The sequence below is a fragment of the Chaetodon auriga genome, chromosome 16, assembly GCF_051107435.1.
Source record: "Chaetodon auriga isolate fChaAug3 chromosome 16, fChaAug3.hap1, whole genome shotgun sequence".
Classification (NCBI taxonomy): domain Eukaryota; kingdom Metazoa; phylum Chordata; class Actinopteri; order Chaetodontiformes; family Chaetodontidae; genus Chaetodon; species Chaetodon auriga.
Genome location: NC_135089.1, coordinates 7927822 through 7940412, shown reverse-complemented (window position 1 = coordinate 7940412; position 12591 = coordinate 7927822). Strand labels below are relative to the sequence as shown.

At 42.2% G+C, this 12591-nt stretch overlaps 1 protein-coding gene across 1 annotated transcript; it reads right to left on the bottom strand.

Annotated features, from left to right (window-relative positions):
• Positions 1-1556: 1556 nt before the first annotated feature.
• rdh8a (retinol dehydrogenase 8a) lies at positions 1557-7556 on the bottom strand. The gene is made up of 6 exons (XM_076753474.1): positions 7126-7556; positions 4591-4752; positions 3829-4008; positions 2985-3078; positions 2703-2886; positions 1557-2586 (listed from the first exon to the last, which is right to left on the bottom strand). Exons 1-6 carry the CDS (start codon positions 7229-7231, stop codon positions 2362-2364), a joined length of 951 nt encoding a protein of 316 aa, XP_076609589.1. The 5' UTR covers positions 7232-7556; the 3' UTR covers positions 1557-2361.
• Positions 7557-12591: the final 5035 nt, after the last annotated feature.

Here is a 12591-nt window from a genome sequence, read left to right as displayed (position 1 = left end):
GTCACGCTGCCCTCATTATATTGCAATTACGTTCTTGATTGTGAAACAAAGGTACACAACAATGGTTTGATAAGACCTCTTGTTTAATGAGACTTTGCTGTAACTCCTGTGTTCATTCAATTAGTAAACAGGTCTTCCATTCAGGCCTGGGCACCCCAATTCTCATTTTCCCAAATGCAACACACCCCCACCCCTCAGTGCCCGAAAGCCCCCACCCATCCCCTGCCCTTCGCCTTCAGCGTCCCACATTGGGTCTTGGCATCCCCCTGAACATTCAGGGCACAGAGACTCCTCCCCCAAACTCCTCAGATTCCCTTCCCCCCTTCTCCTCCACCCCCTGCACACACACCCATTTGATTGTGATTGACAGCGGCTTTGTTCCATTGTGCGTAGCTGTCGCCTCTGATGAAGACACATACACAGAGCTGAGCTGCTGCGCTCATTGTACATTGCACAGAAACTACAGGTCTGCAACCAGTTGCACTGTCCTCTGATGAAGAGCTCCATGCAGTCAGACTGTGTGAGTGTAACCAGCCTGGACATGGCAGGCCATGGCAGGTTGGGATGGGACAGGGTGTGTGCAGGCAGGACAAACTTTGGCTAGGCAATCCAGGCCAGACCGCAGGCCTCTCCCAATGTGGACCAGGGGGTCCCGGCCTGATGGGCTAAGGGGGCCAGCTGGAGAGGGAGGATAGGGCTGCGCAATGTGTCTGAGGAGGCCGTCATTAGGGTTCACCCCTCCTCAGGGATGGGAACCAGGTCACATTCTCTCACACGGCACAAAGCAGGGTGTGTGTGTGAGAGGGGTGGGGGTTCAAGGGAGGGGTTTTGATGGGGAGCAGGCCATGACCTCTTTATATCCATCAACAGATCACTAACTTGGCCCATAGACATGCTCATACAACACATTCACACACACACACACACACACACACACACACACACACACACACACACACACACGCATGCATGCAAACACATGCTAATGTGTGCATATGTGCACAGACATGCTCACTCACAAATATGCATATGCAAAAACAAGTACGTGCTCTGCAAGAGGCACCATGTGTCTTTACCTGAATACAATCCCAATAGCTTAAAGTCTCTGTGAGCTGAGATACTGTTGTAACATGAACACTTTCAATACTGTTTACCACTAAGGAATATCTACGCTTCCCAATTAACCTTCCAAAAATCAGTAATGAATTGATGTTAACTATTGTATTATTGAAACATATTGTAACAAATCCAATGAATTACATAAATTTGCTTATAAAAACACAAAGGCCAGTGTCTGCAACAATGTATAATCACAATCTAAAAATTGCAACTATTCTGTTATTTTGCACTTGTCTATCTCAGGCCACTGAGCACAAATTCCTTTACACTACAGCTCCTACTCCGCTGCTGCTTCTGAAATCCACAGGTTGGCTGTCAGAGAAAACCAGTGAAACACTGCCCCCTATTGGTACCCAAGGAGTCTTACAGACAGTGAGAAAGACCCTGAGAAAGTCTTTTCTACCAATAAACACTATTAGTCAAAATGCTCACGTTTGTCATTGACATCCTTAAAAAACAAGGATAAATCAGAATTCTGTTTATTTCTAAATCAAGATGCTAGATTAAACATATCTGACCCAACGCTTCACAAACCTTTAAAAAACAAGAACATCCAGTTCATTAAAAGATTTAAAATATGATTGGACAGCAGTTATGACCATGAGAACACTATGTTAAGGCAAACATGAAATTAAGGGCACAACACAATAAAAGCAGATATATTCTTTCTGTTTCTGTCATATACGGTATAACTCTGGAGAGCCTGAGTGTATAATTATCTATGCAACAAATTATAGCATTATTATGTCTCTATAATCTTATTGTTTTTCTCTCTAACTGAGTTCATTTTTGTGCTTTGTTTTCTGTCCATGGGCTCATGTCTCTGTTCACGTTCTCTTTAAAATGATATCGACATCAAACCACTTCATACTATTCAGTTCCTCCCATAAAGCAATAACTAAGGCATGGCCTTCGCTTTATAACATGTATGTACAACAATCCAATGTGTGTGTGTTGCTTGTATTTCTGTGTTTTTGTGTATGTATGCATCTGTATGTATATGTGTGAGTACATGAGGTCATCCTGCATACATCTCTATGACAAACTTGTGCAACTGTGCATGTTGTCAGGCAAAGCTTATCACGGTAGTGTCTTTGAACTAAAAGGCGCCTCCACTCTCCAGAGTGACTGGCTCTACTCTACCTGCTTTGCCCAAAAGCTCAGGAAAAGGCAGTAGGCACTGGGTGGGATCAACAAAGTGGGAGGGTAAGGACAAAAGGCAGGAATTTACACCCTCTTCAGTTAGGGTGAGATGGTGCGTCTACGCAGGCAGCTGCACGTCAGGCACTTGAGGATGCTCATGGTGATGTGCATGAGAGGGCCGAAATTAAAGAGCAGGTTGTAGAAAGTGTTGACAGACAGGCCACCAGTCTCATCTGCATACTTTAAAGCCACAATGGGTGTGTAGAGGCTGTTGGTCAGATTCCTGAAGCGAGGGCTGCTCGACTCAATAACCTTTTGAATGCACTGGAGAGAGAAGAAGCAAAAGAAAGTTTTGAGTGCTGGTTGGGTTTTTGAACCAGTTAGTGATGAGAGACACATTGATTCTTGAATCCTGACATAGATTTGGTATCAACCCTTACTTTGGCTATGTCCTCTGGCATCTGGCCCATGGCTTCAAATATATCTATGGATGACGGCAGGTAAACATCTTTAAAATAACGAACTGTGTCAGCATCTACTCCTGGATACTCCATCTTGGCCACATCCTCCATCATCTTCGTCTCAAACTCGGTGTGCACAGGGCCAGGCTCAATCATGGACAACCTGTGAGGAGTCCGATGCAGAAAGGCCCATGAGGGAGCAAGTACAGTACAAAGTAAAGACAGATGTGAAGGAAGAATAGAGGAAAGAGTGTAATCTACCGGATATTGAACTTCATCAGCTGCACGGCCATACTCTCACAGAAACCTTCCATGGCAAACTTAGAGGCAGTGTAAACATCATTGAACACCACTCCTAAACCAACAAAACAGAGATAATCAACGCTTTGTGTTATCAAATTCCAGAATACTCAATTAACAGCAGACATGAGTCAAATATCATACACACATGAAGTCACTTGAATCAAGCATGTAGACAGATATTATATGAGACAATACAAACTCCAGACAGAATATATAAGCCTGTTTATCTAATTTCCACGTGACTGATAACTTTAGATTGTCTTTAACTTGCTCTGGTAAACCCCACCCATGTGGCACTTCAAACAAAGTTAAAGCAAACACTAAAAATTCCTCACAACTGCTTGTTATTTGACTCAAAACAGCACACCATCAACATGATGAGGAGACTGAACCTGAACACTGCATGTGTTCATGCTGTAATAACCAGCAGAATAAGAGTTTAAACACACAGAACTGATCCCAGAATGGAGGGTTTGTTTTGTTTTAATTAAAATTTTTCTTTTCAGATGTGCTGCTCATATTATATAAGTAATTTAATTATAATCTTTTCAAGTTTGTTAAGAGACACTGAAATTATTTTGCATGGCATTATTAACTGTGATTTTGTGTCACTAATTTAATAGATCCTAAAAGAACAAACTGTATCTTTTACAGCCCAGTATGAGCCTTGGATGATCAGCATATGTTGTAACTTGAAGAAATGTTTTTTTTTTTTTTTTTTTCAGTCATTTGTATCTGAAAATGTGATGCTATAGTTTGCTAAACTGATTTACAATATCTGAGTGCAGGGGAAATATCTTACCCTGAAGACCCATGACACTGCTCATGACCACGATGTGTCCTGAACGCCTCTTCTTCATGTCTGGCATCACTTCTTTGATCATGCGAACAACTCCAAAGAAGTTGGTCTCAAATACTTTTTTCATCTCCTCGATACTGATACTTTCCACAGGTCCCAGCAAGCCCACACCTGCATTGTTGACTGACAGGAAACACACAGACTCAGAGATGACAGACTGCTGGCATCTCCAGCACTACAATTACCAGAAGATACTGTTGACTGAACATGAAGCGATATCTGCATCGTTCACACTGTTCTCTTGGCCTTTCTACGAGAATAGATCCCACTTTGATAGATCACACATAGCATTACTTGATACTGCCACCAGATGTCAGTGTGTGACAACAGCACAGAGGTGTGATGTAATACCAGGCCATGTTGAAGGGCCTCTGGGTCTTGAGTAATTAGGTGAAGGGGAATGTAATGTTGGATTTAGAGTAAAATGGAGGCAGGTTTATAAATAGAACCTTTATCCAGACTAAAGGTTTAAAGAAAGAACTACCTGTTCAAGAGTTATTAATCTAGCAACATACAACTCAGTGCCCCCGTTTCACAAAAGGACCATGAAATGACTAGGTGACAGATCAGTACCATGCACCCAATGAACTGTTTGACGTGCTAAGATTTCTGACATTTAAAATACAGCTTCAGCTTTGTTTCAGCTGGAAGGATGTTTATCTACATACGGGGGACAAACCACAGTTTTAGCTGTGTCCCACTCACTCAGGATATCAATATGGCGGTCCTTAACATTATTGATGCACTGCTTGACGGACTCGTCGCTGCACACATCCAGTGGAAGCAACATCAAGGTCTTGCCATAAGCATCTCCTGCTGCCTCCACTAGCTTGTCTTTTTTCTTCAGGTCCCGCATGGTGGCTATGACTGGGGAGAGACAGAGAAGTAGAAAATTTTATTCTTTGGGGTTCTTTAGATTCATACAGTAAGACAACTTGGAACAGCATAAAAATCCTTAGGAGTGTGTGGAGCACTTCAAATCATCAGGATTATGAGGCTGACTTTTTATTTGAGTCAATTTGTTTAACATTTTTGTTCAATTTCATACTGTCTTTATTCATTATTTGATGGGGAGTCAGTTTGAAAATCATGAATAATTGTGTTCTGTAGGTAAAAGAAAAACCTCTGGAGCCATTGTCACACTGATGAAGCTAGAGACAGGGCTGAGAAACCTCTTATCTGTGGTGCCACCACGAAATGACTTCCTTAAGACACACAAGCAAGAGAGCGCACGCACACACACACACACACACACACACACACACACACACACACACACTGTTGTGACAGAGTCAGATGTGTGGGTCAGAGTTCCCAGCAATGACCACGCCTGTCAGTTTACAGGACACTGAATTGATTTCCTCTGAACTTTACACGCTGAGCAACATTAACCTACATGCAGCACAGGAATCTATCATGACCAGTGACAGCAGCTAACAGCACAGTGCTGACCTGGCTTTCATGGATTCTTCCATGTTGTGTGTTGCGCTATCACTGTGCTGACTGATGTTATCTAGCAGAGAAAAGAAAGACAGTGCTGTTGCACAATGGCAATCAGTGAGAGTAAACAACCTCTTATTCACACGTTCATCTGAATCAACCTGTTGTCCTTGACAGATAAAGGCAAACCTTCACCTGATTCTTGTCTGAACAGAAACAGGGTTGGATCAACAAGATTAAAAGGGGGGTTGCTATGCTGCAGAGGTTTTGCATTGCCTTGAAATGTTACTGAGCTAACCTGTCATGATGTATGCCAATTAAACTAGGGCCTGTGTCATGTAACTTGTAGTAGCCAAAGACACACTATGCATTCATGACGTCTCATGACGTCGAATTAAACCTAATCTTACGATCTGAGATCTGTGAATCCATGGAGCAACAAAGAGATTTAAGTATTGGTAGAGAAGTGAACAAGAGATCCATTGTTCTTCTGGCTCCTGCAGGAATTACTCTTGGGCTGCTTAAACATTCTTGAATGAACCACATTGCATTGCAGACACAGAGGTCTTTTTGGGGTTTCTCTGAGTTTGGTGCATGTTACTGCAACTAATTACTACTTTATGCAAAATGCAATATTTAATCTCTGCTGGATTTCCTCAAGATCATGGGAAAAGAGCAGATCAGCTTCATCGCTGAGAGGTGGCCTTATTGAAAGCAGGTCACAAAGTGAAAAAAATCTGCTCAAGCCAGTGTTATGGGAGCAGTTAATCACTTTTGTTTTCCTCATTTACTTTGTGGGAGAAAATCCCATCAGATCCTGACAACCCCTAAAGATTAAAAAAAAACAAAAAAAACAACAACTTTAACTAAGTCTTGCACAGTGGTTCCTAAAAGCAGTGACGGCTTCATTTGTCTAAAATGAGTTTAATTAGATAATGTATATGACAACTACTGAAGTCCCTGGTTTCACTGTTACCTCACTGACTGTTGGCCAACAGCCAATTACGTAGTTCTGCATTAAGTCACATTTAACATCACAGGGGGCCTTGAGACAAACTCTTACAACGGGGTGGGGGTGGAAAGGTGGTCTAATGTAATTCTGTCTGAGGGTTCATGACATTGTTTTGGATCCCCAGTTCTTACAATGATATTAATTATGGCTGGGAAGAAGGACAGGAGACGCACAGACCAACAATGTCAAAGTGGGACACCCTAACTCCACTATGCACCAATGAAGACTTCAAACAAGGCCCTTGCTTCAGAGTGAACCCTCGCTTGTACAGGTCTCAAACTTTGTCCCCCTTTCAACACTCGCTCCAGTGAGGGGACTATAGGCACATTAGACACGGCACTAAACCGGAGCAGGCGGTCTACAATTCACTGTGATAAAAGGGGGCTTTGTGCTGGAGAAGTCACTTGAAAGAGAACTGACAAGACTCCTTTTATGATTCCGCCTGGCAAGCGGCATCCTTGCAGAGCCCTACCCTGGAAACTGTGCTTTCAGATGATAATACTTGAACCAAAGGGCGACTGAATCCCAGCCCTTACAAAAGGATATGGATCCGATATCACCAGGGTTAGCTATTTCAATGGACACTACACTAAGTCACTTATTTGCGTTAAGACGGAGAGTTGCGCATGAAACTCAACCGAACTTTGTGCGTAAAGGAGGCTTGGTGCAGTAGCACGGCTTTGAAGGGGAAAGTAAACACGGAATAGGCTTTCGAGCGAACCACACTATTATAGGCTTGCTACTAATAGGTCCGATCAAAGAAACAATGTAGAAGAAAGCGCATTTACCATGGTAACGCTTCTTTTCATCTTTGGCCAACGTGACGGCGATTCGTAACCCGATGCCGGAGGAGCAGCCGGTGATCAGCACAACTTTCTGCCCGCTGTTCGCCATGATTTGTCCCGGGTAGGCGCTGTGTTTTTCAGCGGTCCTCTGCTCCGGATGGTCGCTGCCGAGGGAGCTACCGATCACCGGACTTTAAAGAACTAAAGCGGATCATGCAGCCACCGCAGCCATGTGAGCGTCTAATGCAGTCACATGTTCAATAAAATCAGTAACCTAAAAAAAAAAAAAAAAAAAAAAGCCGTGGCATCGCAAACTCCCCTTGCAGGCAAGATTTTCAACTTGATAAGTGCCGCCTGCCCTGAAAATGAAGTTAATTCCTTTAAAATGTGCGTGGCCGTGCGCGCGCACGTGCGTGTTGTAGAGGGGGCAGTGCTTATTTGATTTCTGAGCTGGTGACCCCAACAACAAATAACTGTAGAATTCACGCAGCACACAATGTTGTGTTCATACCTAAAGGTTTGGTTTCATTCACTACTGCATTACAGTTAATATTCCTAATAGGACTTAATTTTACCAAGATATACTTTATGGTACTAAATACCCAACTTTTTCAGAACTATTATTTAATCTTTTAAATTCAGTTAGATGTAAGTGAATTAGTTATTTCAATATTAACACAAGTTTTAGCTTGAACATATTTGCGCTGCACATATGGTTTCACAACTCATCACTTATTATTATACACAGCAAATCAAGGCCTTGGTTTTCGGCTGTAGTTGATCCATTTATAAAACTGGTCTTCCCATGCTCACTACTTTTTTAAAGGTATTCCTTAATTTAATGCGCTGCATTGTACTGCCATCTGGTGGTGAGGAAAGGTGCAGCACTCTTCAGAAGCTCTCAAACTCACTGAACGTACTGAACGCATCATCCCTCATCAATATGTACCACTGTATTCCAAACATGAATTCAATGTAGCAAGTAGAGAAGAATGGTCTGAGTTTGGTTATCAGCGTGGTTTGTCAATTTACAGGGATAGTGGACCTTCTTCTTGATGGATATTGTAAGAGGTCAAAGTGCTTCTGATAAGATCTCAAATCATTCTTCTTTTTCTGCGATGAAAGGTCAAAGTACATGGTCAGAGTCTGCTGTGTTTGGACTTGTTGCTAAATGTGATGCAACCACATGCAAACTGTAAAAGGTATGGTAGAAAACTGTAAATGTATATTGATCTTCAAAACCCAAGCAGGGGATGAGTGGACAATCCAGAGAACACTCTGGAGTGATTGGGGTTACTATGCTTTTCCTTTACGCCTCTGGTGCCTTTTGTTTGCAACTCAAACTTGTATCATCAACATTTCTGCCCTTTTAAAGACATTGCAAGCGCACAAAGATGAATATGGGTCCCCCTGTTTTAATCCTCCCCCTTGGTTAACCCCTTTAACCCTTTTCTCATTTTAACACGTTAACAAAGTGTGAAGCATCAAGATCACTTGAAGGACAAGACAAGAGAGTAGGTGAAAGCAGAGGACACCCACTCACTCTCTCTCTCTCACTCTCTCTCTCTCTCTCTCTCTCTCTCTCTCTCTCTCTCTCTCTCTCTCTCACACACACACACACACACACACACACACACACACACTCACAGACCAACAGAGGGAACAGTGGGAGTGGACAGAGACCAGTTCCTGAGTTTTCTAGCCAGTTTGTGTCTTCTGAGGGTAAACAGAGGTTACAGGCCTCCATTGTCAAGACAAGCTTCATTCGATCCTACCATTGAGAGAAGAGATTCTCCCAGTGGGAAGACCACAGGATTTAAACAATGAGTGAAGTCATGACTTGATCCATCAAGAGTCAGCCAGTAACCAGCAAGCTGATGGTGCGAAGACAGGTTTAGCTTTACTTTGAGAAAACCAACCTCAAGCATGTGATGCGTATATAACTCATCATGAGCGAATATCTTAAAAAAAAAAAAAACTTTTCTTAGACTTGCGACATCACTACGTGTGATAAACTGTCTATTATGCTGACAACACAGAGCAGACTGTCAGCTTACATAGATTTCAGGCCCAATTTCCTCTTTCTGTCTCACAAATCTGATGTTTGCTTATTTAGAACATCCCTAAGCTATGACCCATTTCTCTCACTGGAAAGCAGAAGTTTACAATGAGATAATAAAAGTATAATTTGCATTGTCAGATAAAGCAGCTTTAAATCTGAGCTGACAGTGTGCAAAACAACACGCACTGCAGTGACATTTCAGTTTATATATTTATATTTGACTACATTTCAGATTTTAGGTATGTGGCTGACAGTCTTAGAGTAACCTACAACTGAGTCTAAAGGCAGAATACATCACCAACACATAAGCAGCCCCAAATAGCCATATGTGAGAGATTGTCTTTGAGCTTGTAATGTGAGTGCAAAATCCATGAATGCATGTGACATTCTGCATTTTTATGGTAGATCAAAAGGTGGTGGTCTGAGCAGATGTCATCGTCAGGGACGGACAGAGAATGAAAAATGACCATGAACCTTTGACCCAGACCAGCCCACCAACACCCTTTGGCTCTTCTGCTACCAAATCATTAACTTGAAATCAGCTCTAATTGAACTTATTTGACTCGTAGTTTTATATTATGACACAATACAATAAAGTATAGACTGTCGGTCATAAAACTCAGGTGACCTTGAAAACTAAGATTGCCTACGTTAAGAGTCAACATACAAGGTGAAACAAGTTTGGAGACCTTTGATGCTTCTATTTTTGTCCTCATTATTATTATCAAGTGGGTTTCATTCTCATTGTTTTATGTTCATTCTGTGTCCTTTTTTAAGTGAACGACTTGCTGCATGTGATTTCTTTGTGATAAAACACTTTGAGATGCAATTATTGTGTGACAGGTGCTATGCAAATAAATCTTATTATTATTAAGAGTAAGGAGTCCATGATACACAGCATTTTATTTTATTTTCATCAACCCAATTGTGGTACAAGCTGTTATAGTCCAGATGGCCACTCCACCAGTTGTTACAGTGCTGAAAGAGCTGGAGTAAGCTGGTGGAGTAAGGCGACGGCCATTCATGTTTTCCCTTGTGCCTCTGGAGAAAGTGGACAGGTGTGGATGGATATGAGGAGGGTTGCTGGACAGTCATTGATGTCTACCACCCTCCAAGCTATTGCTGTGGAATTCCAGAAGACTGAGACACAGAAGGAGTGTGAAAAGAGAGACAAAGGGGGGGGGATACAAGCCTCTACACGCTTTCCCATGCCACGCGCTTTCTCTGCTTTTAATGTCTTGTTGTAAACCATCCTCCCTTTTCCACCTCAAATTTTACCCTCTGACTTTCTCCGCTGGACCTCTGCACCCACAGTTTGTGACCCTCCTTGTAGCAATCCGTTTTCAACATCCTTCCTGAGAGCGTTCACCTTTTCCCTCCGACACCTCAGAGCATATTCCTACTCTGCTCTGTGCCCAAATCATCTGTAACCTCTTAACCGTTGTACAAAATGACACCCCCATCCGCTCTAAACCTAGGTTTACAGCTTAATAGTCAATTTCCTGTGTAGTGAATATAAGCATACATGAGCAGATGCTCCTGGAGCTTTCACTGCTTCTCCAACTGACTTTATAGAGTCGGTTTTCACTCATGACAATTAAAGATGGGTTGTGTGATTAGGTGTAGATCAAAATGTACAATGCACATCAAACTACTTTTATTACAAATTAATGTCTGGGATTCATATTTTATTCCATTTCTATCATTAATATTTTTACAAATAAGTTCTTATATTTCTCATTGTACAGCAAATGCATCAGACTGAATATCCCTTGTTTTGGCCCTCCTCTTCGTGGTATCTCCATTGCAGTAGCATTGGACAAGACAGAGAGAGACTCTGGCTGATGCTACTGGAAGGATAGGGGACTTTGGTTGTGTGAAAGGGCCTAGAGGACTGGAATGTTTGCCACAGGTCAGGAGTGGCGCTTTCTGGTCTTTTGTGTGCAGTCTGCAGAGGAGGTGTGGAATGCAAACTTCATGAGAATAAAAGAGACGAAGGGAAAGTGTAGCTGGGGGTCGGCAGGCGGGAGGGAGACTTGAAAACAGAGAAAGAATGGGTGCAAAGACTTAGAACGGAGTGAGCTGGGAAAGTGTTTTAGAGGTTCTGAGGCAGACAGAGAACACAGATGACTGAGAGAAGATGCAAAAAGAGTAGGCCACTAGCGGCACCAAAAGAGGAGAGTTAAAAGTGTTGCTGCAGCTGCAAACCACAAACAGTGAACACTCAACAGAGAGTGCTTTCAGAGCAACAGCTCACTGAAGATCATAATGTGGCATTTCTGAGCATCGGCTAATGACTTTCTTCGAAACATTCAGTGGCAATTTATCATGATACATCATTCATATGTTCTCATGCACATTGAAAAACATTATTCAAGCAGTGAATTTTAGATTGGACTCAAAAAGGTTCATAATAGTTCATTTAAATATGAGGGCAACTATTTTTGTGGCACACCACATGAAAAAAACAGAAAGCAAAGAGAAACAACAGCATGGTGCCAGTTACATCTGATCTTAGGCAAACAAAGTAGCTACGGACACAGATGGATTCCCAGGGGGGCTCTCCACTTAGCCACTGTGGCACCATGTTGACGAACTCTCCTGATCAAATCTTGTCTGTATTCTCAAAGTCCTTGTGTATTCCCTGTATCTGCTGTGAGAGTAAAACACATTTTATATTGTGAATAAAATGACTTTCCTAGCATATTTCCAAGAAAACTGCTGTTATAGGGATCTAGAACTGAAATTCAAATGTCTTTCATACGGGAGAGAAGTTCAAAGAAATGCTGGCGTGAATCTTATTTAGCATCAGTGTTGGGATTTACTTTAATTGTCCCTGCAAATGCTAGTTATCAACCTAACGGTTGTCAATCAAGGTATTTTGTGCTGTAACCTAACAGTGAAGAGGAGGGCACACAGCAGGCTAAGCTTGAGTGTGGCTGCTGCTTGAGTTTATTTAGCCTATTTGTTTGAGCAGTTCATTTAACAGACATGGTCCTTAGATGTTAATTAGCTTAGTCTCCTGTCATCTCTAAATATTATAATTATCACCAGACTGGCAGTTCCCCTGACTGGCCCAGGGCAAAAGGGAAAATTTCCACACTCTTTCTCGTGGTCACATCCCTGGTTTGGCAACGTAATTACAGCAGGGTTTTGCAACTGACTGTGTCGAGTAATGTGTCTGATAATCCAGCTCTGTATCCAATCCCTGCTCCTTTCAACAACTATGCAGCTCTTTTTTAAAATTTTGAATACCATAATTGGTTAAGGTGAGTGCGGTGGTGATGAAATATCAAGCAATCAATCGTACCCTGTCTCATGCGATCGCTCTTTTGCACCGCATGCAGGTAACCACTGAACACCTGTTGCAGATAGATTTATGTCACAGAATGGGGTTTGGTGAAAGC

Coding starts and splice junctions, on each gene's coding strand:
- rdh8a (XM_076753474.1), bottom strand. CDS start 7,231: ATGGCGAACAGCGGGCAGAAAGTTGTGCTGATCACCGGCTGCTCCTCC. Junction 3,079..3,828: donor CAGTGTCATGGGTCTTCAGG/GTAAGATATTTC, acceptor TTGTTGGTTTAG/GAGTGGTGTTCAATGATGTT. Junction 2,887..2,984: donor CTGATGAAGTTCAATATCCG/GTAGATTACACT, acceptor GACTCCTCACAG/GTTGTCCATGATTGAGCCTG.